This window comes from Acanthaster planci, linkage group LG09, assembly GCF_054643075.1.
Source record: "Acanthaster planci isolate LZ-2023a linkage group LG09, COTS_SCS, whole genome shotgun sequence".
In the NCBI taxonomy this organism is placed as follows: Eukaryota; Metazoa; Echinodermata; class Asteroidea; order Valvatida; family Acanthasteridae; genus Acanthaster; species Acanthaster planci.
The window spans coordinates 20,728,429-20,748,501 of NC_141785.1; the positions used below are offsets into that span (position 1 = coordinate 20,728,429).

General features: G+C 41.9%; 1 protein-coding gene and 2 long non-coding RNA genes across 3 annotated transcripts; 1 reads left to right on the forward strand and 2 right to left on the reverse strand.

Annotated features, from left to right (window-relative positions):
- Positions 1 to 390: 390 nt before the first annotated feature.
- LOC147798263 (uncharacterized) lies at positions 391 to 3,725 on the reverse strand. Its single transcript, XR_015426455.1, has 6 exons — positions 3,538 to 3,725; positions 3,120 to 3,273; positions 2,566 to 2,701; positions 2,367 to 2,466; positions 1,797 to 1,984; positions 391 to 1,564 (listed from the first exon to the last, which is right to left on the reverse strand). It is a non-coding gene; the product is annotated as an uncharacterized LOC147798263 (long non-coding RNA).
- A 5,638-nt stretch (positions 3,726 to 9,363) lies between these two features.
- LOC147798264 (uncharacterized) lies at positions 9,364 to 12,275 on the reverse strand. Its single transcript, XR_015426525.1, has 2 exons — positions 12,167 to 12,275; positions 9,364 to 11,936 (listed from the first exon to the last, which is right to left on the reverse strand). It is a non-coding gene; the product is annotated as an uncharacterized LOC147798264 (long non-coding RNA).
- Positions 11,665 to 19,706, forward strand: LOC110985414 (UDP-glucuronosyltransferase 2B31-like). The gene is made up of 5 exons (XM_087141548.1): positions 11,665 to 12,254; positions 13,658 to 13,982; positions 14,906 to 15,134; positions 18,425 to 18,644; positions 19,209 to 19,706. Exons 1-5 carry the CDS (start codon positions 11,665 to 11,667, stop codon positions 19,495 to 19,497), a joined length of 1,653 nt encoding a protein of 550 aa, XP_086997674.1. The 3' UTR covers positions 19,498 to 19,706.
- Positions 19,707 to 20,073: the final 367 nt, after the last annotated feature.

Genomic DNA, 20,073 nt, shown 5'->3' on the forward strand with positions numbered 1-20,073 from the left:
CTTACTTTGGCCAGGTGACACAGTGTTGGCCGACAGAAGTTTTAACATTGAAGATGTCATTGCTAGCAATGGGGCAAAGTTGGAAATTCCATCTTTCACCAAGGGTAGAACTCAACTTAGTCAGGAAGAAGTCAGCAAAACCAGGAATTTAGCCTCCATAAGAATCCATATTGAACGAGTTATTGGTAAGTTAAGAACAAAATATCCCATTCTTGAAAGCACAATTCTAATCCCACTGTTGCAATCTGATCAAGACAGTAAGGTAACAACACTGGACAAAATAGTCAGAGTGGCATGTGGCTTAGTCAATATATGCGAATCGGTTGTTCCTTTTATTTAGAATATTTTGGTCTTCCAATTAAATAATTACAAGCCAACATAACCCAAGTTTACAAGAGACCACTGTAGCATAAAGGCAAAAGTGTACAATTTTTTTGGTTAAAAATCTGGCTTTTCACTTCATGAAATTCGGAACAACTCGAGGAGTCATGGTATAGAGTAAGAACATGAAAATTATTTGCAGTGCAAGAACAAGCTGAATTGCTCCATTTCAAAGATTCAAATTGACTAATGTATCAAGAAAATAGATCTAAGAATACTAACAAATAAAGCTATTGAATTATGGCTTAAAAGTAAATTTATGTGAATTATGTTTTTGGAGACAGTAAGTTAAATAAACTGAACTATACCTAAGATGTATAGCCTGTAATCATGTGGTTTATTTCCTGTGTCATTTTCAAGTCAGAATCTGTAGATAGTAAATCGGATTATTAAGGCCTATGTAAAATAATTCATGTTCACTGTACACGTATGCTGGATCCTTTTCACATCAATGAATTGTGAACCTAGCTGTTATGTCTCTGATGACTTTGCAAAGTTCTACAAGTGGGCGCAACCACTTTTTCTTCTGGGGTTGCGTTTTCAATCCTAAGCATGCTAGGTGAAACTTCTCAAATTTACATGACGTGGAGTCACACCTGAGCATTGTACCCTCTTCCTTTCTCCTGCAGTAGCAAAATACATTGGTGAAGTTTATGCCCTTTTCAACAAGAAGTTCTTTGCTGTGTCCTGGGAATTTTTTAAATAATTTGGCAACAAGTTCTAATAGAACTCCATGCAAGTACATCTCGACCGTCTTACACATTCACTCCACAAATCACCGTCTGGGTAGATTCTTTCTATGTGTAATGACTTGGGGCCCCAAACAACAAAGTCACAATATGACCTCCTTGAAATGTGACTTTGGGACTGGACTTGAAAAAAATATGCATGATCGTGATTAAGGTACTGATCTCCAGCCTCATTGCTTGAGAGACAAAACTGGTCTCCCTTATTAACAACCTGTTCTTGGATACACTTCCTTTCTAGGCATAGTGGACACTTGATTTCTAGTACTCCTTCTCCACAGCATTTACAAGATACAAGCCCATCTGGCGAGGCACCTAAATAAGGATACTCTGGACTAACAAATAACCCTGCTCTTGAAACAGTGAATCCTGAATGACAGTTTTTCATGTGATTCCGGTATTTGTTACGTGCTTCTTCCTCATGCTCACATCCCCACCTACACAAACATAAGAAAAGAGTATTTCTACTTCAAAATATGGAATAATTAATTATTATCAAATGGACACTATTTCAATGCTTGTGAGAAACGAGATGACCAAACTTGCACATGCATTTTAAAATTGGTCGTGAGATGTTTATGTGCTTTTCAGACAAAAAATTCAACCTCGATGAAAAATAATCTGAACTTAATGTATGCATGTTGCTGATATGGCAGAAGTCAATCTCACCTTGTAGCCTTTGTTGCAAACTTGTAGTTCTCAGGGTAGCAGATGGACTAGATCAACAACGGTGATGGCATAGCTGGATCAGTTCTTACTGCAGCCTTCATTCTAGATGCTGTCATCCTTCCTCGTCTTTGCTGAAACCAAAGTTTACTAGCTTCCTGTGACCTTGTTAGTGACTCAATAGCCTCAACCTATGAAAGCAAGGTTTACAACACATTCCAATTAATAGGACTGTCTTGCTTACCGAACGATGGAAATATGTAAATTCCTCCATGCCATGGTTGTCAGATTTTCAGAACATTTGTCTAATAGCTCTGGATCGGAATGGTCATCTCCAAGGTAGCAGCGTCATACAATCCAGTCAGAGGAGCTGGGAGTCCATGTGATGCACACGGTATCAAACTCTGGTTGTACTCTGGCATAACAGAGAGTATAGCACTTTTGACCCCTGCCATGAGACATGAAAATTTTAATGAGTCCCCAAAACCCTTTGCTTTATAAAGGTCAAATCCCAACCAATCGCAATTCTTTACTAAAGTAAAGACACAACTGCGTTTATTTTACAAAACAAACCTGAAGCACTCAATTCATCGTATAATGTTTTCTTCTATTCTTCTGTTGTCCTGGGAGTGGAAGCACGTCTCTTGACGCCTCGTTTCTTTTTCCAAATTACCTATAAATAAATTTGTTCATTTTTCTCAACAGTTAAATTCTAAAAAGTCATTGAAAAATGCATGAAACAGTGTGAAAAGAGATACAGCAATATATTTACCTGGCATCTATTTATATTACTGGAAAAATCCATCTCTGCAGCCAAACACGGTGTGACTTTTGCTGATTGGTTTGTAGTGGTTTGATCCATGAATTTGGACGGGATGTGCAAGATGTGTCTTGTTTCATTCTCACCACTGCTTGTACAAAAATGATTAAATCATTAATTAAATAAATGTTTCCAATCGCCTCCATGAGTACCCTAATTGCATTTGAAGAGTGCAACATCCCCCCAATTATAACCGTCTAAGGTATATAGCCATCCTATAAACTTGACATAATTTGTAAACACTGACACTGATGGGATTTCAAGCTATTCATGGTGACAGACAAGTAAGATGGAAAGCTTGCGGTAAACACCATGCAATATCTCTTTTTTGAGTCTGTGTGGTGAGCCTCTCCGGTTCTTATCAGAACCACACAGACTCAAAAAAGAGATATTGCATGGTGTTTACCGCAAGCTTTCCATCTTAACACTGACACTAATCATAAAAGTATTAATTTTAAAGTAGTTTTGTTTTACCCAAATCAGTTACTTATTTCACTTAGACTTACAGCTATCAACTGCGAAAAGTGTAGCAGCAACATGTGAACAAGCTTCGCCTAGACCCGTCACGCAATTGCAGTGTCCAGTCACCACAACACCGTTCTTTTCACTAACCACCCATACCTCCAGTGGTTTCTTGGATAGATTTTGGGAATGTGGCACCTGTTCAAAATGAGACTTCAATAGTATTCAGTATTTTAGGATAAAGATTTTTTTAGAGATAGGCCTACTACGTATATGTCTGCTTGTCGGATAGCTAATAAAGCTTCCAGCAGTCATACTTCCAGGCTCCAAGCACAATCTCAGTTTATATTTGTCTCTTGACTGCATGCGGCAGTGTTGGCAGTTAGGATGTAAACTAAACAAAATCATGCAACACAAAACTCAATCTTTCTTTAAACTACTAAATAAAACTTGTACACGCACCTTGGACAAAATGAAGAATTTGTCCTTCCTTAAACAAACCATTAAGCTCCTCACCCATCCTGCCTTGAAAAACTTGTATGCACCAAGATTCTTGTAGGCCTTCAGAGACCGTCCATTACAGCCTGCATAGCATAAACATGTAAAATGATGCCAAGAATGCAACTTCCAGGAGGCCTACAAAGGCTACATGTACTATTCATTTTATTCCATTTTCATGCTGAATTCTGTAAAATAAATTAATAGCCTCTATAGGCGACATAAATGCCATCAAACTGTAAAAACAGGTATTCAAGAAATGACTGGGTTTAGATGGAACGAAGCCCTCCTCCCAGTCACCCCTGAAACATGCCAAGTTCAAATGACTAGAAAATGTTTTTACGGTACAAACGTTTTCTCATTTTTAAAAAGAATTTCCTTTCAATCAAGGCAAAAATTCTACAATCGTCCGTTAAAGACCGATGTTAAGGTATTATGAAAGCGAATGGTAGGGTCCAAGTTAGTTAGTTAGCACTGCTGACTGCCTGTTAAGTGTTATTTCAAGGTTACTTATTGACAGAAAGTAATGTGGCGGGACAGCTGACACCTTTTTGTGGCGGACCAGCAGACTGGCCTGATCGGAGATGGAATTGACCTGGCCTAACCCCACAAATATATTTATTTAACTTTACGCAAAAATGAGCGGCTATCCAAACGCAAGGCGGATATCAGTTAACGAACGGTGGACTATGCCTTAGGGACTGTTCGTTTGGTGGAAGTTCACCACCGCTCTGTGATTAGGTAATTGATCTCAATGTCAATAAAGATTACACTTAATGTCAATACAAGTGAAACAGGACTGACTAAATCTCACGGTGACCAGTGATTTCTAAGGCAATTATATGATTGGTTTATTCAATGTCAGTGCTCGGTTATCCGTTATATACAACAGCAATTAACTAAATACAAAAGTATCCTCACGGGGAGGTAGTCCTACGTGGTCAACTGCACCACGAACGTGATTAATCAGCCTTGTCCTTAACCTACACCAGAATAACCCTCACGGTGATCAGGATAAACCTCACAGCGATCAGGGTAACCCTCAGGATAACCAGGTAACCCTCACAGTGATCAGGGTAACCCTCAAGTCTAAATAAATAATCTACCCATGGCTTATAATGGATAAGTCTTGACCACACAAGCAAATGCAATCTTCGTAATAATACAACACAACAGGGTAGACTTATACAACAATAATCTCTACTGCCTAAAATGTTCGAGCTTTATCCTTGCCAATGCATGGGTAGGCCTATTGTAACTTAAGTGAAGGCCAAGCCTGAGCTTGTGGTCTGGATAGTAGTTTCAATTAAGGATGAATACAACTGCATGTACATAATGCTGATGGATATTGTTATTGGTGTCGTTTATGTACCTGTACTTGAATGTGCACTGTATAGTTTTTTGACAGCAGCTCGAGACTTGGGGGGGGGGACTTAATTGCCTATATGCTCAGGCCGACACCAGCAACCCTGGCTCGAACTCGAACTAGGTGTATATTATATGTAATTGTATTTGAACTGTTAAAAACACATGGATTAGAGAATCCTTTATCAACGGATAAATAAACATATGGAATAAACCTATAATCTTCAAGATGTATTTTTTTGCGCTGGGGAGTTGTTAATATATATAACAGGTTTTGCCCTTACCAGACGTATATTAATAAACACTGTATGCTCAGTGCTTGACCGAGAGCTTGCGAGAAAACCTCACAAGCTTACTTGGGTGGGACTTGAACCCACGCCCTCCTGCTTAAGACATCTCCACTAGTGCGCAGAAGGTCATGGGTTCGAGTCCCACCCGAGTAAGCTTGGGGGGGATTTTTTCCTCCAGCTCTCGGACAAGCACTGAATATACAGAGCTTATTAATATACGTTGCTATAAGGGGTAAAACCCGTTACATAAATGAACCTATAATCAATGAATACGGTAATTTGAAAAATTTTATAAAGCCATTTCACCTTCGGCAATCTGAAAATATCTAAACCCAGCCCAAAAATATCCTACCCAACCCAACAATTCCTACCCCGCCCAAAAATACTCTACCCAGCCCAAAAATTCCTGCCCAGCCCAAACTATTCTGCCCAACCAACCAAAAATATTTCACCCAGCCCAAAATATCCCAACCAACCAAAAGTATTTCACCCAACCAAAACTTCCAACCAACCAAAAATATCCTACCCAACCCCATTTTTGGAGCCACTATATAGGACCACATTATAGTCGACCACATTGAAATAGAATACCTTTTTTAAAATTATAATTTCTATATTATAGAAGAAGATGAAACCCAATCCAATAGAAACACCAGTGCAAAACATTTGCCTGCGAACACTAGGCCTTCTCTCCCAAAAACGCATTGGGCCCGCCTTGCTACTGTCCAACGCGTACCAGAACAATTTGCTCTGCTACGTCTCTACCTCGATTTGTGTCAGGATAATGGAGCTCCATTGGTGCAGTAGCCAATGCGTCCTTGAGATGTTCAAAGGCCGATTGGCAGGCACTGGTCCACCTGAACTGCCTTTGGTTCTTGTTTGTCAAGGCGTGGAAGGGGCGAGCAATCTCGGCAAACTTGGTGATACACCGCCTGTAATATGAGGCGAAGAAGCTGTGGATCTGGGTGAGGTTTGCTGGAGAGGACCAATCCCGAATAGCTCCAATCTTTTCCGGATCAGTCTTCACGCCCCCTGCGGACACCCAATGGCCTGTAGGCCTACAGAAAGACACCTCTCGCTCTAACAAGTTGCACTTTCTGGGCATTAGTTTCAGCCCTGTTTCCCGGAACCTCTCTAGGACGGTGGCCAGTCCCTGGAAATGTTCATCAAAATCCTTCCCCACACGATGACGTCATCCAGGTAGACTACTGCTACTTGCTACTGCAACCCTCTCCTCTCTCCATGAGGCGCTCAAACGTGGCCGGGGCGTTGCATAGCCAAAAGGGCATTGTCATAAATTGGTAAAGACCGCTCTGAATCCCAAAGGCTGTAAGAGGTTGGCCAAGCGAAGGTTGCCAGGCACCTCTTCAGCAATCCCCGGCCGGCCATCCCCATCCGGGGCGGCTGGCCCTCACTCGCTCCTCGGGCGGGGCCCCCTGTCTTGTCGTCGAGCATCAGCCGGCTACCTGTTCGGCCTTGGGCAATCCCTCCTTATGTTGCAAAACTCGTGACAGCCATAGCACTTCATTTTGGTACCGCCCCCCCTCCTCCAAGCAGGGGCCGCTCCAGTGTTTTATGATTGCAACACTCTCAAAATGAACCAGGCAATCAGCCAAAGACGAACTTCCGTCGAATTTGTCGGGCAACATCGTATATCGTCGACTCGCCGTCATGGGTTGCTTTAGGGCATTAGGCCCGGAATACCAGTAGCCGGGTCCTGCACTTGGGTGGCCGGCTCAAGCAGCACTCTTTCATGTGTCTCCCCAGTCGGGAGTCAAGCCCCCATTCCCCTCTTGTCGCAGCAGCAGGTTTGGCTTTATCCCAATCGCGAATGTGTGGGTCGCCCACACCATCGCCCAACAGGCCTCATCTCAGGTATCTGCGCATAAGCTCGCACGTGGTCCGACATGGACTCACTTGTGGCATATTGGCAGGGATGGGTTGATTGCATCCCGAGTGTCCGCCCAGGGGCCAGCGAGAGATCCCACGTGGATCCACTAGTAGCACACTCATATGGATGAGTCAACGGCGCTTCGAGTACCCGCGCATGGGCCGGCGAGGAATCCGACACAGACCCGCTCGCAGCCCGCTGACACGGATGAGTCAACGGCACCCCGAGTACCCGCGCATGGGCCGATGAAGGATCCGACGCAGACCTACCCGCAGCCCACAAATACGGATGGGCTAACGGCGCCTCACATTTTTGCGTGTGGGCTTGTGAGGAATCCGGCGTGGACACACCCACAATCAGTACGTGTATCAGCGCAGTCCCCCCCTAATCCCAAATATTGTGAGTCAGTTGCGAACCTGCCGGGCCTTGGCACGAGGCCCTCGCATACCAGGCACAGTATATGGGATGGTATTGTACATGTCAGCCCCGCGCAGGGTTCCCCTTCCATCACTTGCAGCGACACGGTCTGTTCAGACACCGTACGGTGCACATCATTTCCCATGCCGCCATCTGCAGCAAGGTGGCCCCCGGGAGTCCCTACTAACCTGCCCCTAAGCCCACTGTGTTCCTTGTTATCAGGCCCCAAGTAAAGCCTCACCCCGACACTTCTAGCAACACGGTCCGTCCAGGCACCGCACGGTGCAAGCCACTTTCCGTGCCACTGTCGAGGTGGCCCCCGAGGGTCTTTACAAATTCTCATCTAGGCCTATCCTGGTCCATTTTGTTGGGTTATGCGTAATCGCTGCCGTCGGGCCCCGAGAAGGGCCTCCCTCCCCCGCCACTTCCAACTGCAAGGCTTGGTCAGACACCGTGCAGCGCCGACCACTTCTGAGGCCAATTTCCACGGCGTTAGGGCCCCCCTCACAAAAGCTAGGAATTTCAGGAACCTGCGTTGTTTTTCCTCCATCAAGAAGGATTAATTCCTCCAGCATCGTGCTTTCGTCCTGAGACACTTTTTTTCTTTCAAAAAGAGATCCGAGCTCCCACTTTCTGTATCTGTAAGAAAGTCCCTCAATGTCTACTGACCGCGCAATAGTTGGTAGGACGCCCTCAGTAGTTTGCTCATTCTTGCACCGTACATTCCGTTCTAAAATCAGGTTTACCAAGCACATTTCCAATCAAAATATCTCCAGATTTGCCCTTACCGTGCGTTACTGACAATTGTGAGTGCAGCCATATGTTCTCCAATGTTTAAAGTATAAGATCATATAGTGATTACTGTGTTATTATGTTAAATAGAGGAGTTTGGAGTAAAAACCTTAGCCTTAATCGGGGACGATTGTTTCAACGTTACATGTACAATTATGTTGTCGTCTAGTGGGCACATTTACGTGCATTCCAGCTAATTTATTAGTATTTATTTCTGTTTATTCCCCAGTCACCAAGGTTTCCTGTTCCATATATTTCCAAGACTTCATCACTGGTTTCAGCTCTACCATTCCGTTCACAAATCACAGTTTCCCCAAGATTGCTACGGTATTGTGGCCAGTTGCAAGTCACTACCCCCTGTTTCTAATTATCTTGGTATAATAAACAGACAATTTCTTCATTAAACCATCCTGTTCATCAGTTTAATCGCTGCCATAGTTTCGTTGTGTTACCCTTTTGAGCCACGCCTCCCTTTCCAAGTGAACCTTGTCACTTCTTCACAGTATCACACATATCCATTATAACCCGGAGGCCTAAAGCCAACGAGAACAAATTACCCTCATCTTCGCTTCAGACGTGCCAAGCTGCCACCAGTGTAAAGTCGCCGCTTTTTTAGTGAGTTTTGCACACGTATGAAAGAGGGGCACAAACGCTTGTCTTCCGGTCCAGTCGCTTCTGGCCTTTATTACTCCTCAAAACCGGTGAACACACACGGAGTTTGTAGAATACAAAAGTACAAGCAAGTCTGGATCTCCTCTCACATTAGCACTGGATCAAATCACACCAGAATCATGTCTGCTAGAACTGGCGCGAAAGAACCCTGAGGTAACGGAATATCCCCAAAATGCTACTGCCCTGGTGCCGCGCGCAGGGGTGAGCCCAATGCTACCCGGCAGGGACCGGCACGGTCCCTTAGAGCCACACTAGCGCCCCCACTGGCCTGTTAGCGCCGTCACTACAAGTAGTTTGTGCACATTTGCTATTGGCTGATGGATCTTCAGAAGTGCAAGCAAATTGATCGGACTCAGAGGAAAATTTGCTTATCGGATATGGCTTACTTAGACGCATTTATTCGACCTGGAAAGGACAAAATTATCAACAGTTGTTGTCAATGTTGAGTTTCCTAGAATAACTAAACTTCAAAAGAGGTTTACAAAATCTGATTGGGAGTAGTCAATAAACTGGCAAAGTTATGTATGACAGTGTGCATATTATCTTGCCTTTCAAAAGCTTGTTACACATATACTACATACTGCACTTATCAGTTCTTCAAATTTACAGCTTAATTAACTGACATTTGCTCATAACATTCAACCAAGCTAAACTAAGATGATAAAACTGACTTTGGTGACTTCAGTGAAACAGCTAACTTCAATATATTCATAACGCTTACTTGGACCTAAATCTCCGGTGAGATAAATCTCACGTATGAATTGGCCTCATCTCAGTACATGCTACAATGTAAATACTTGCTAAATCTAACGTTAAACATTATGCAAGGTTTAATGGTCCAAAATCTCAAGAAATCCTTCAAGAAAACACTCAGAAGCAAACTTACTTCTTTGGCAAACTCCTCTAAGATATTATTTGAACTTCGGTTATGAGAGTTTCTCTGTGTAGGCTGCAAACTAATCACATTATGGTCAGGATTTCTTCACAGGAAAACATTACCGAAAATGGCTGACAAAACATGTGGAGCTTCTTAACTATTGAGGGCACTGTTTAATGTTTTGATGTGGGTCACTGGAACATCTGACCTTGAGCATTTCTCCCGATATATAGCCATTACGCGATTTTTAAAATTTTCTCTCTGGAATTGAGGTTTTGATGCATTCTCAACCAATCAACGTTGTTTGGTGTCAAACGGCGAAAAATGGGTGTTTATAGATTTCAAAATGGTGGCGTCCAGGCAGCAGTGGCGGCTGGGTTTTAAAAATTATTCTTCTTTTTTACGTTGGTCCTAGTAGAGACCACAACAAGCCATGGATAACAGTTTTATGGATTATGAGTAAGCACAAATACTGGATTGTCGGGCATAATGATTATCCAAATATTAGCATGAGAATTATATTATGGCATGTACATGTACTTCTGGAACATGTAGCTTTGTAATTGCTTGTGTGTCAGTTTTAAGAATTATTTGATTAAGATGGACTAAGTATAGCCTAGAAAAGTTGGATTCCAACCCTAACAGAGCTTAAACCCAGTAGAGGCTAACCCTAACAGAAGCCAACCCTAACCGGGGGGGGGTCTGGTTCAATTATAGATGGTTAAGTACAGTAGGAACAGCTAGTTGAAGCTGCTCGTGTGAAAAAGTGTTATTTTCAGATACTTACTGCAATTGTGTTTGCAGTATAGGCCTAGGCGGTCTGCAGTAGTTTGTGCACATTTGCTATTGGCTGACCTTGAGCATTTTCTCCCCATATACAGCCATTAGATGATTTTTTTCCATTTGTCTCTGGAATCAAAGTTTCTGATGCATTCTCAACCATTCAGTGTTGTTTGGTGTCAAACAGTGAAAAATGGATGTTTATAAAGAATTTAGTCCACTAATTCAAGTGAGAATTTCTGGCAAGCTTATTAGTGCCCCCTTGAAAGAGAAGATTGTTTGGCCCCCAAAATGGTGACATTGTCTAAATCGTTGCCAGGATCAACTCCCCAGGTCTTTCATATAAGAGCAGATCGAATGGCAACAAGCTACAGTTGGAAAATGGTAATAGGTGCCTGAGAAAGTTGAAGATTGCCACTTGAAAAATGGCTGCAATCAGACTCCGGAAAACTCACTTTTCTGGAGGTGATTTTGTTTTGTGGGAATAATTGAAAATGTAATTGGTTAACCCACAAAAAATTGTAAGAATTAAGGACCAGACAGTGATTTAATTTGTGTTTCAGAAGTCTCAGGGATGTTGTTGTGCATGTTATTGAGCCCTGAAGAGTGCTAATTTTACACTGTGGACTGTACCCTTGTATCTGAACATTGTTGTGTCAGTCGACCGGGTCATTAACTCAATTTCTAATCGGTGGTGTGCGTCAAAACGACCCGTAACCCTTGGACCTTATATTGTTCGTCAAACGGAAGGGCCAAGGTAGATAGTTTAAGTTTAGGTGAGGTGACTTTCCTCACAATTGGAAATAATTCGCACAGACTGGCGAATAAATATTTCAGATAGATAAAACCTAAAAATAAATGCACCAACTGATAACGGCTATTATTGGAAGGTCAGCCAAGGGCACATGTGCTTATAATAGTTTATCAAGTCCAGTTTCATAAATAATTTCGTGCATTTTCACCTGTGTTTTCTTTTCTTCATTTCTCAGACGGATTAATCGCTGACAATGTCGCTTTTATTTTTATTTCTTTCGATTTTGTTCTCCTCGTTCGCTTTGCCAGCTTGCAGCAGCGATGCGGGGAATACAAAGGGCGGGGAAAAGTACAAATTCCTGTATTTCGCTTCTATTGTCGCAGGAAGCCACTACATCAACCTTGTCGAGTCAGGCCGAGCATTAGCCCGCAAAGGTCATCACGTTGTCTCCGTAGTGAGCAGCTCAAATCCTACAAGTTTAGTGCAAAAAGATGCTGACTTGTCTTTGGTCGTCTTCAACTCGTCCTATACCAAACAAGACAGGGATACCGTGAACGACAATATGTCTGAAGCAGGCCTGGCAGGGCAGTTGAATTTCCTTGGTTTCCGATGGTTATTAGAAAAAGACATGCGCGACAAGTTGAAAATCAGAGATATGTATCTGCAAGAATGTGACGACCTGTTCTCCGATTCAGCAACCATGAAACGTTTGCAAGAAGAAAAATTTGACATGCTTGTTGGAGATGACTACATACCTTGCAGCCCGATGTTGGCGCAGGCTTTAGACATCCCATTCGTCCTGAACTCTGTCTTCTTTGCGATTCCTACAAAACATGCAGGATGGTACGTCTCTTTCAAAACTTTATCATTTTGTTTTTTAACGTTAATGCGTGTTAAATTCAAATACCAGTATTTCCACTGAAATGTCATTTAATGTCAGTGTTGTATGTTGGAACCAGAAAGATTAACTACTTCACGTCACGCTGTAGAAAATAATAACTATAGAAACAAATGTCTCAGAAGAAATAGACGCATTCTCGGATAGGGGACAGTGTCAAAAGAGTGTATACGAAGTAGCTAAAAACAAACAAAAAACCCCTCATTGTTTGGAAAGTCATTTACAAAATCAGAGGGCGGGGAAGGAGGGAGGGCAAAGATACGTAGGAATAAAAAAATAATGTACTTGTCCAAGAGTAATGAAGCATGAAGTGCTTTATTGTGCGTGGTCTTTATGAGAGACTTTTGAGATTTGGTGACGGTAAACATACTGGTCCCACGTTACCAATGCAACGTTGTTTGCGTCATATTTTAGCCTTTTATGCACATGCTCAAAAAAATCAATATGGGTCCGTCGCAAATCTCTTTTTTTCCCCTTTTTCTTTTGTGTTTATATATAAAGGCTGTAATCGTGACTCTGGGTAACTCCAACATTTCAACAGGTTAAGCTTCTACGAGGTGTGAAGACTATTCTCTTGTCAAGACTGGTGATAAAACCATTTTCCCATAGGAAAATACCTGGTGTATCCCAAGACAGTTGTGTAATGAAACAAAAAAAAAAGAAAAAACAAAACCACAAAAAGGACAAGTCAGTTTACCGCCACCAAGTGTCTAAGATTCTCCTACTGTATGAACACTTGCCTAGTGGATCGAGAGTTCGACTAGACTGATTCATCCACGTCCCAACCTGCAATTTTACAGGTGGCAACTTTAACAAATCTAGGCATGCCTAGAAAGAACAAGGACAAACGTAACGGTGCGTGAAAAATGAAATAAGGGATAAGGGACCACAGTAGAAGAAAACTGATGACTTCCAAGAAGAATTAATGAGAGGAAAGAGGGAAAAGAACGAAATTAGTGGAACACAGGAAAGTCAGTCAGGATTGTCAGAAACAGACATTATTAGAGGAACCATAACACTAAAGTAAAGATCTTAAAAAGGCAGTAAACAACCCAGTACTCGCAATTTTATAAATTTTATTATTAAATTCTGCAGGATCACCAATGTTTGGCATACCCAGCTCTATCGACACACGGTAGTCTAGAAACTCAGTGGGTTCAGTCACATTCTGAAAAAAAATGGCGGGGTGGTAAGGGGCAAGAAAGATATCAAAGAGATTAAATACCCGATGCGTTTTAGGCTGAGCTAAACTACGTTGCTACGTTGGCACTGGAGAGATCAAATATTTCATAACGCAGACAAAAGCTAGACTGCCTGTTAACAGTCCAATCATTCTGTTTGCACCCAGGACTGGATTGCCTGTCGATCCGTCTTATATACCAGAGCGTGTCATGGGACTTACTGACAGAATGACATTCCTTCAGCGACTCAAAAACGTCCTAGGTCACTTCTACTTCAACATCGTGCATTTTCAACTCGACAGCGCTAACTTCGTTAGATATGATAAGTTGAAGGACAAGTATAACATCAAGCCGGAGATCAGCACCCTAGAGTCACACAAACAAGCTTTGCTGTACTTCATGCACGGGAGCTTTGGACTGGAATTTCCTCGACCTTTGCAGCCCAATATAAAGTATGTCCTCTACCATGCCGGATTGAACTCCAATCAAATGGTAGGTGACCATCGGCAACTTTCTAAACCTCTCTTGTGACACTCGTGAAGCCATAATTTATATAAATACACTCCACGGAAATGAAAACTGGTCGAACTTTGCGGGACGAAATAGTGCTAACAATAAATTGACCCAGTAGTTGCTATGTCTGACTCTAGGACACCTTGTAAGAAATAAAACTTTTTCGGGGAACACGGAGGGAATGGAGTCGTTAGCTTACTAGAGATTCAATGGGGGAATTTCTTCATAAAATGCACAGTTTTCCTTTAACTCACAACAGTTGGTAGGTTTAACTCTTCCAGGATCAATTCATTGAACATCGGAAACTTGGTTATAAGAACATTCGCCATGAATATTACATTTCAATAAGTAATGTATCATGACCATATTGTTTCAACTGTCACTGCATATGTCGGCCGGTGCAGTGAGGGCATCACTGGTAGAAGTTAACATATTGACCTACCTGTTTCAGGAAAAAGTGATACATCGCAAGAAAGTCAATATGCCTCATTTCCACAAAATAATGGAGTTGAAACAATTTCCAAGACATCATTGGAATTTAATAATTCTGAGGACTGGGCATGAGTTTTAAGAATGCGTCAAGGGTCTTTAGGGTTAATCCAAATAAAAGTCAAAAGAACATCTCCATCATTATGTACGGTATCTAACTTAAATGGTGAGGGATCTGGTTTGATGCCTAACGTTATATGCTACAGTTAGAATGATAAAATGATCAATCTTGTCAGAACCAACTTTACCCCCTAACGTTGACAGGTCAACTGAATTAAAGAGTCAATAGCTAAAATGGACAAGGTCACGATCGAAGCGATAAAACCTTGGGCTATTTTGATATCCACGCATGCGCGTGCAACGTCAGAATTGTGATGGTGGCGATGGTACTTTTTCTCTGTCAAACTTTCCAGATGGACGAGGATGTTGCCAAGTTCCTGGATACAGCACCAGATGGGGTGGTGCTCTTCGCCCTCAGTTCCCTTTTGAGGAAACTTGGGCAGGAACAAGGCCAAATCTTCGCAGACGCTTTTGCTTCCCTCCCCTATCGCGTGCTGTGGAAGTCAAATGGGAATCTGACGGGAATCCGGCTAGGAAACAACACCATGGTTGCGAAAGGGTTGCCAATGATGAAAATCCTGGGTATTTATATTGATCCTCATGTATTTCAGTAATTTCTGGTAGAACCAGGGAATCTTCAAAACTTTTGATTCAAGATGTCATTATACTACTTTATATATGGTGGCAGGCATTGATAAAGAGACTCTGTACATCAGAAAAAAATAATAGTTAGGCAGATATGTGGAAATAATGTTGGTGTTTACGTACAAGCCTGAATTTCAGCACAGTTCACGACTATGGACTAGGTAATATTTTGAGAAGTGGACTCACTCTGAAAACGTCCTCTGTGGCTTTTGGGGACCATTTTAAAAATTGTATGCTTGTACGTAAAACCTACAAGTCGCTGCTAAACTGTAAGTTTTCTTGCCCAAAATTGCTGCTAAAAGTGTAGGCTTACCTGTGTGATGGGGTTTACAGACACATTCCACTCCTGTCCGCCCAGCAGGGATTATAACTAACCCCACATACACCAAGACAACCGCTACTATGAACAGACTGATATTTTTAATAAGGGAATAAATATGTGCTTGGCCGGCTTTACCCTGTTTCAGACAGGCGTTCTAGAGTCACACCGAACCAAATTAGAAGCAAATTTTAAATTAAGTACGGCCAATTGTCGACGTCTGAAACAATTAGTAGCGATGAGGCGTGCAAGCAGGTGAAAGATCGACACTTGGAGGCGCTCGAAACTACATCGGAGGGACTCGGTTTCAGACGTTGCTCAGATGTTTTCATAAGCCGAACCAAATGCAAATATATGAAAATTAGTAGTGACCCTTCGACGTGTCCCACAATCGACAGATATAAACAAGAAATTAGTGTGTTTACTCGTATTGCGCGCTTTGTACTCGGATTGTTTCATGCATGAATGCGTCGTCTCGGTTCCTCTATAGGTCAAAAGAAAATGGATATCTCGGAGACTAGCTTGAAATTTTTATGAATGAATATAAAGTCATGGATGATTTAGCAATTATGATCGTGAGTGGAGATGTGTTGTCACATACGGGGGATGGTTTGTCAGCAGGGCCTCAGTCTCAGGTAAAATTGTCAGGTTGACAAGTGGCAAAGTCGGTAGTGCAGGCTAAGGGTGCACACTTAACAGGGCTGTTTTGTTTTGTTTTGTTGAGCTGCATTCATGCACAATAATAACGAACATCATGTACATGTAGGTAGATAGGCTATGCACGACATGTCTGGTCATGATCCGATGCAACTCTTCTATTTATGCTCAGCGCAATCTTGACTCTTTGAAGCATGGAGGAATTTTTTGCGCGTTATGAAAAACTCTATAAAATAATTCATAGCTTAATTGCCAGGGTCAGTTGGTAGGTCCGAGTCACAGGCTACAACTGTTAAATTTAGCATCTCCTCGACGCAGAGTACATCTCGCAACATGCAGGAAAGCAAACTCCTTCGTGTTTTGAATAAAGTCCACTCAATGGGAAATCTGCTCCACAAAGAGAACAGTTGTAGATTTGTGCAAATGTAAAGATTGCACTGAACATATTTGCATGGATTCAAGGCTTTATTAATCAAGTGCGGAGGTAAACTTAAATCAAGTCAGTAATTGGCTGGGTGTAGTCCAACCTCCTCGTGTAATACGTAAGCTTGGTCAAGTAGAGCAAGTTCAGTCTATGTTTCTTAGCAGTCATCGGTAGAGTCAGTGGGACCAGTCTCAACATAAGGCCATCTGCAATAAATATAAAACCAACACCTTAACAGCTTTGAAGAAATCATGCTCCAATTTGTCTCCTTGCCAACCTCGATCTCCACAATTCTAAATTACCACAAATCGTATATCATTATCCTTATTTTCATAAATGTAAACTTTTGATCTTTTTGAAAATCATCAGCCTCGATCTCTAGGATCAGCTTAATAGTCTTACTACTACAATTACGACAAAACTTTATCATCGGCAGGCTTTTACAACACTTAAGGTAATTTGCTGCACAACTGTCTTGGGAGTTGAACTGTTGCCATGAAGTCGTTAATAGGCCATAGTTTGCCTAATTCTCACGGAAACAGATTTTTCCGTCCTTTTCCAAAGTGGTCAAAAACAGATCCACAACAAAGCTAAATCTGCTGGCTCAGATTTCTGATGCTAGGGAGTCAAAACCGGTGTTTCATCACACAGTCACTCTCCCAACCTCTGTCTTTCTCCAGCAAGTCCAAAATGACTTCTGACTCTCTATCTCTCTCTCACATAAGAAAAATCCAACATGCACCAGAAGATTCTAATTGTGTCCGATTGTACAATGCCACCTATTTTTCATCAACTGGCGTAATTTGATTCAAAATAATACGATGGGTGCTTTAACAATTACAAAGGCCTGAAGAAAATACCGTTGCGTAAGACGGGAAGGCGTTTTCCCACTTCGCCAACGCCTTCTCTGAATGGCAGAATTACGTCTACGCGGGAATGACAGACAAATGACTGGCTAAAACTTTTCAATTTTGGACGATTCCATTACCTTCGGGGTAGATTGATATATACTCAGAATAAAAACAATCAACGGAACACAGTAAAAACATGATCAGAAAAACACAACATTCAACTCATGCACTGGTTTAACTGTAACAGCGGGCACAGGAGTTCTGGGCCGACGTGCACCGTAACCCGGTAGTGAACAGCCCCTGAGGAAGGGCAAAATCGGTGTGGCATGCTGGATGGATCGCCGGCAACAGTGAATGGGCTTCGCACAAATTGTAAAATGACACAGCGTATGGACGACAAACATGATGGACTTACGGCTTGATTTCAAGTCTAGTGTCGAGGCGGAACTCGATTTAGGTTGGATGATGATACTAACTGTTCGGTTCATGAGACTTGCGTACGAGGTTTTTTCCTCCTCCTTTTTTCTCTAAAAAAAGATACACGCACACGTGCTTGTAGGAACATATCGCCGCTGAAATGACACTGAAATAGACCGGCCTCCTCATTATAATAGCGTTTCCAGCTTTTAGATGTACACGGGACATAAGACCATCTCGTTTGTCTGGTTCCCAGATGTAAATGCACAATACGAAAATGACCTTATCTTAAAAAGAGTGCCCGACTCATTGTATGTGGGCCTAAAAGGGACTCCTTTACTGTACATATTACTCAACCGTATCCCATCTAAAACACGTTAATTTGATTACGCAGAAGCAGGATTCTAGGCGATCAAGGAAGTTTGACAGCTTTTGAACATCGTATTATACCAAATAATTTTTTTATTAAAGCCTTAGTTATCTGTATTTTTAATACAAATATCTCTATGCCGGAGTACAGTCAAAGTTGCACGCCATACTCGTTTGTTTTTTTCAACAGACCACGTCAATGTCCGTGTGTACGTCGTCCATGGTGGTGCTTTCAGCACGTATGAAGCCATGTGGGAAGGTGTGCCTATGGTGGGTATACCGCTTTGGGAGGACCAGATGGATAACATGGTCCGCGTAGAGGCACAAGGCGCTGGTCTCAAGTTGGACATCAGTGGTCTCAAATCGGAGACTTTGAGCCGGGCCATTTGCAGAGTCATGACCGAGCCTGGGTAAGATTACAGCTAGGACTCTACCTTCCCAGGTGATAAACCGGCCGGGAAGTTCACAAAAACACTTTGGTATGCACGGTTCATGAATAGTCATCGGGATGATTCGCTGCTCTGCCCTTTCGTCACTAGGAGAAGTGTAAAGCTATCCCTAATTCTTTCAGTTTAATGAGCTTCACAATTAACGAGCATTGTTTCCTGATTTACACGACGATGTAATGAAGCTGTGCACATTCGGCTGAAATTAATTGATTGCAAGAACCAGTGCCCTGTAACGCAGTTCACTTAACTCCAAAAAGATTTCAGTTTCCGCATATTAAAGAAAAGTTCATAGCAAAACAAGATTCTAAGAAAATTCATCACAATGATATCTCCGTTGATTTTTGGTGACGACATAAAACCCGTCCATTCTGACTTCCGGCAGCTATGAGAGGGCAGGGGTCTAATAGGTACCAAAATGGCGCTTTTGTTATGTGTTGACAGTAACTCTCCATTTACAGTTTCGTCAACGCACTAAGTGGATATTTTGTACGATGAAAATGATGCAGCATATTGATTTATTTTCAGATTCCGCGAAAATGCACAGCGTGTCTCTAAGATCCTGCGCGACCTTCAGAATGCTGACAGACCGGCAGACAACGTGGCTCGCTGGATCCTTCACGTCACACGGTTTGGCGGCGACCATTTACGACCAGCAGTCATGGATCTCAATTACGTTCAGAGGAATCTCCTAGATGTTTACCTTTTCATTGGTCTAGGTCTGGCCTCAGTTATCATGATCAACGCGTCTGTTTGCTATTTTTGTTGTCGGAGCCTGTGTCGTATTGGCAGAGGCGACCATTTTAAGAAGGAGTGAGATATAAGATTAATTCATCAAGTTCTAAGATCTGATAGAATTTGATAATTAGCTCTGAAAGGTTTATCCCAGAGGCAATGATATCCCATAAATCATCCCTAAACGCAGAGGGTTGTCATCAAACAGACTTTCAGGAATTCTTTTTGAATAATAACATCAAATGTAAATTAAAGTAAGTGCAATTTTGGAACTGGAATTTTCTGGATTTTTTTCTGATTATTCTCGTGTGAGTTTGCCGCTCCAAAACTCGCAAAAATAACTATCTTGCTCCACGAATATTTTTGGAATGCATTAACTACCCCAAGATTGAATACTATAAATTATTCTGCATTGTATTGCAACATCAAACAAATAAGCAGCAACCGTTTGTAATGTTACCAAACATCTAATATCAATTATTTTAGATTTTTTTACATTTTAATTAAACACAACAGCTTGAATTGTGTTATTTGAAACTTATGTAAATTTCATTTTGAAATGAAATCACTGATCAAAGATGCAGGAGCATGAGTCAATATTTAGACTTAGAGTTAATAGTAATAGTGAGTGGTAGAGCTGATACAGCGTGTGAAGGTA

Bases quoted from the DNA above. Each gene is read 5' to 3' on its own strand.
- LOC110985414 (XM_087141548.1), top strand. From the start codon at position 11,665: ATGTCGCTTTTATTTTTATTTCTTTCGATTTTGTTCTCCTCGTTCGCT. The intron at 12,255-13,657 runs GTACGTCTCTTT...GTTTGCACCCAG, and splicing joins CCTACAAAACATGCAGGATG to GACTGGATTGCCTGTCGATC. The intron at 15,135-18,424 runs GTATTTATATTG...TTTTTTCAACAG, and splicing joins GCCAATGATGAAAATCCTGG to ACCACGTCAATGTCCGTGTG.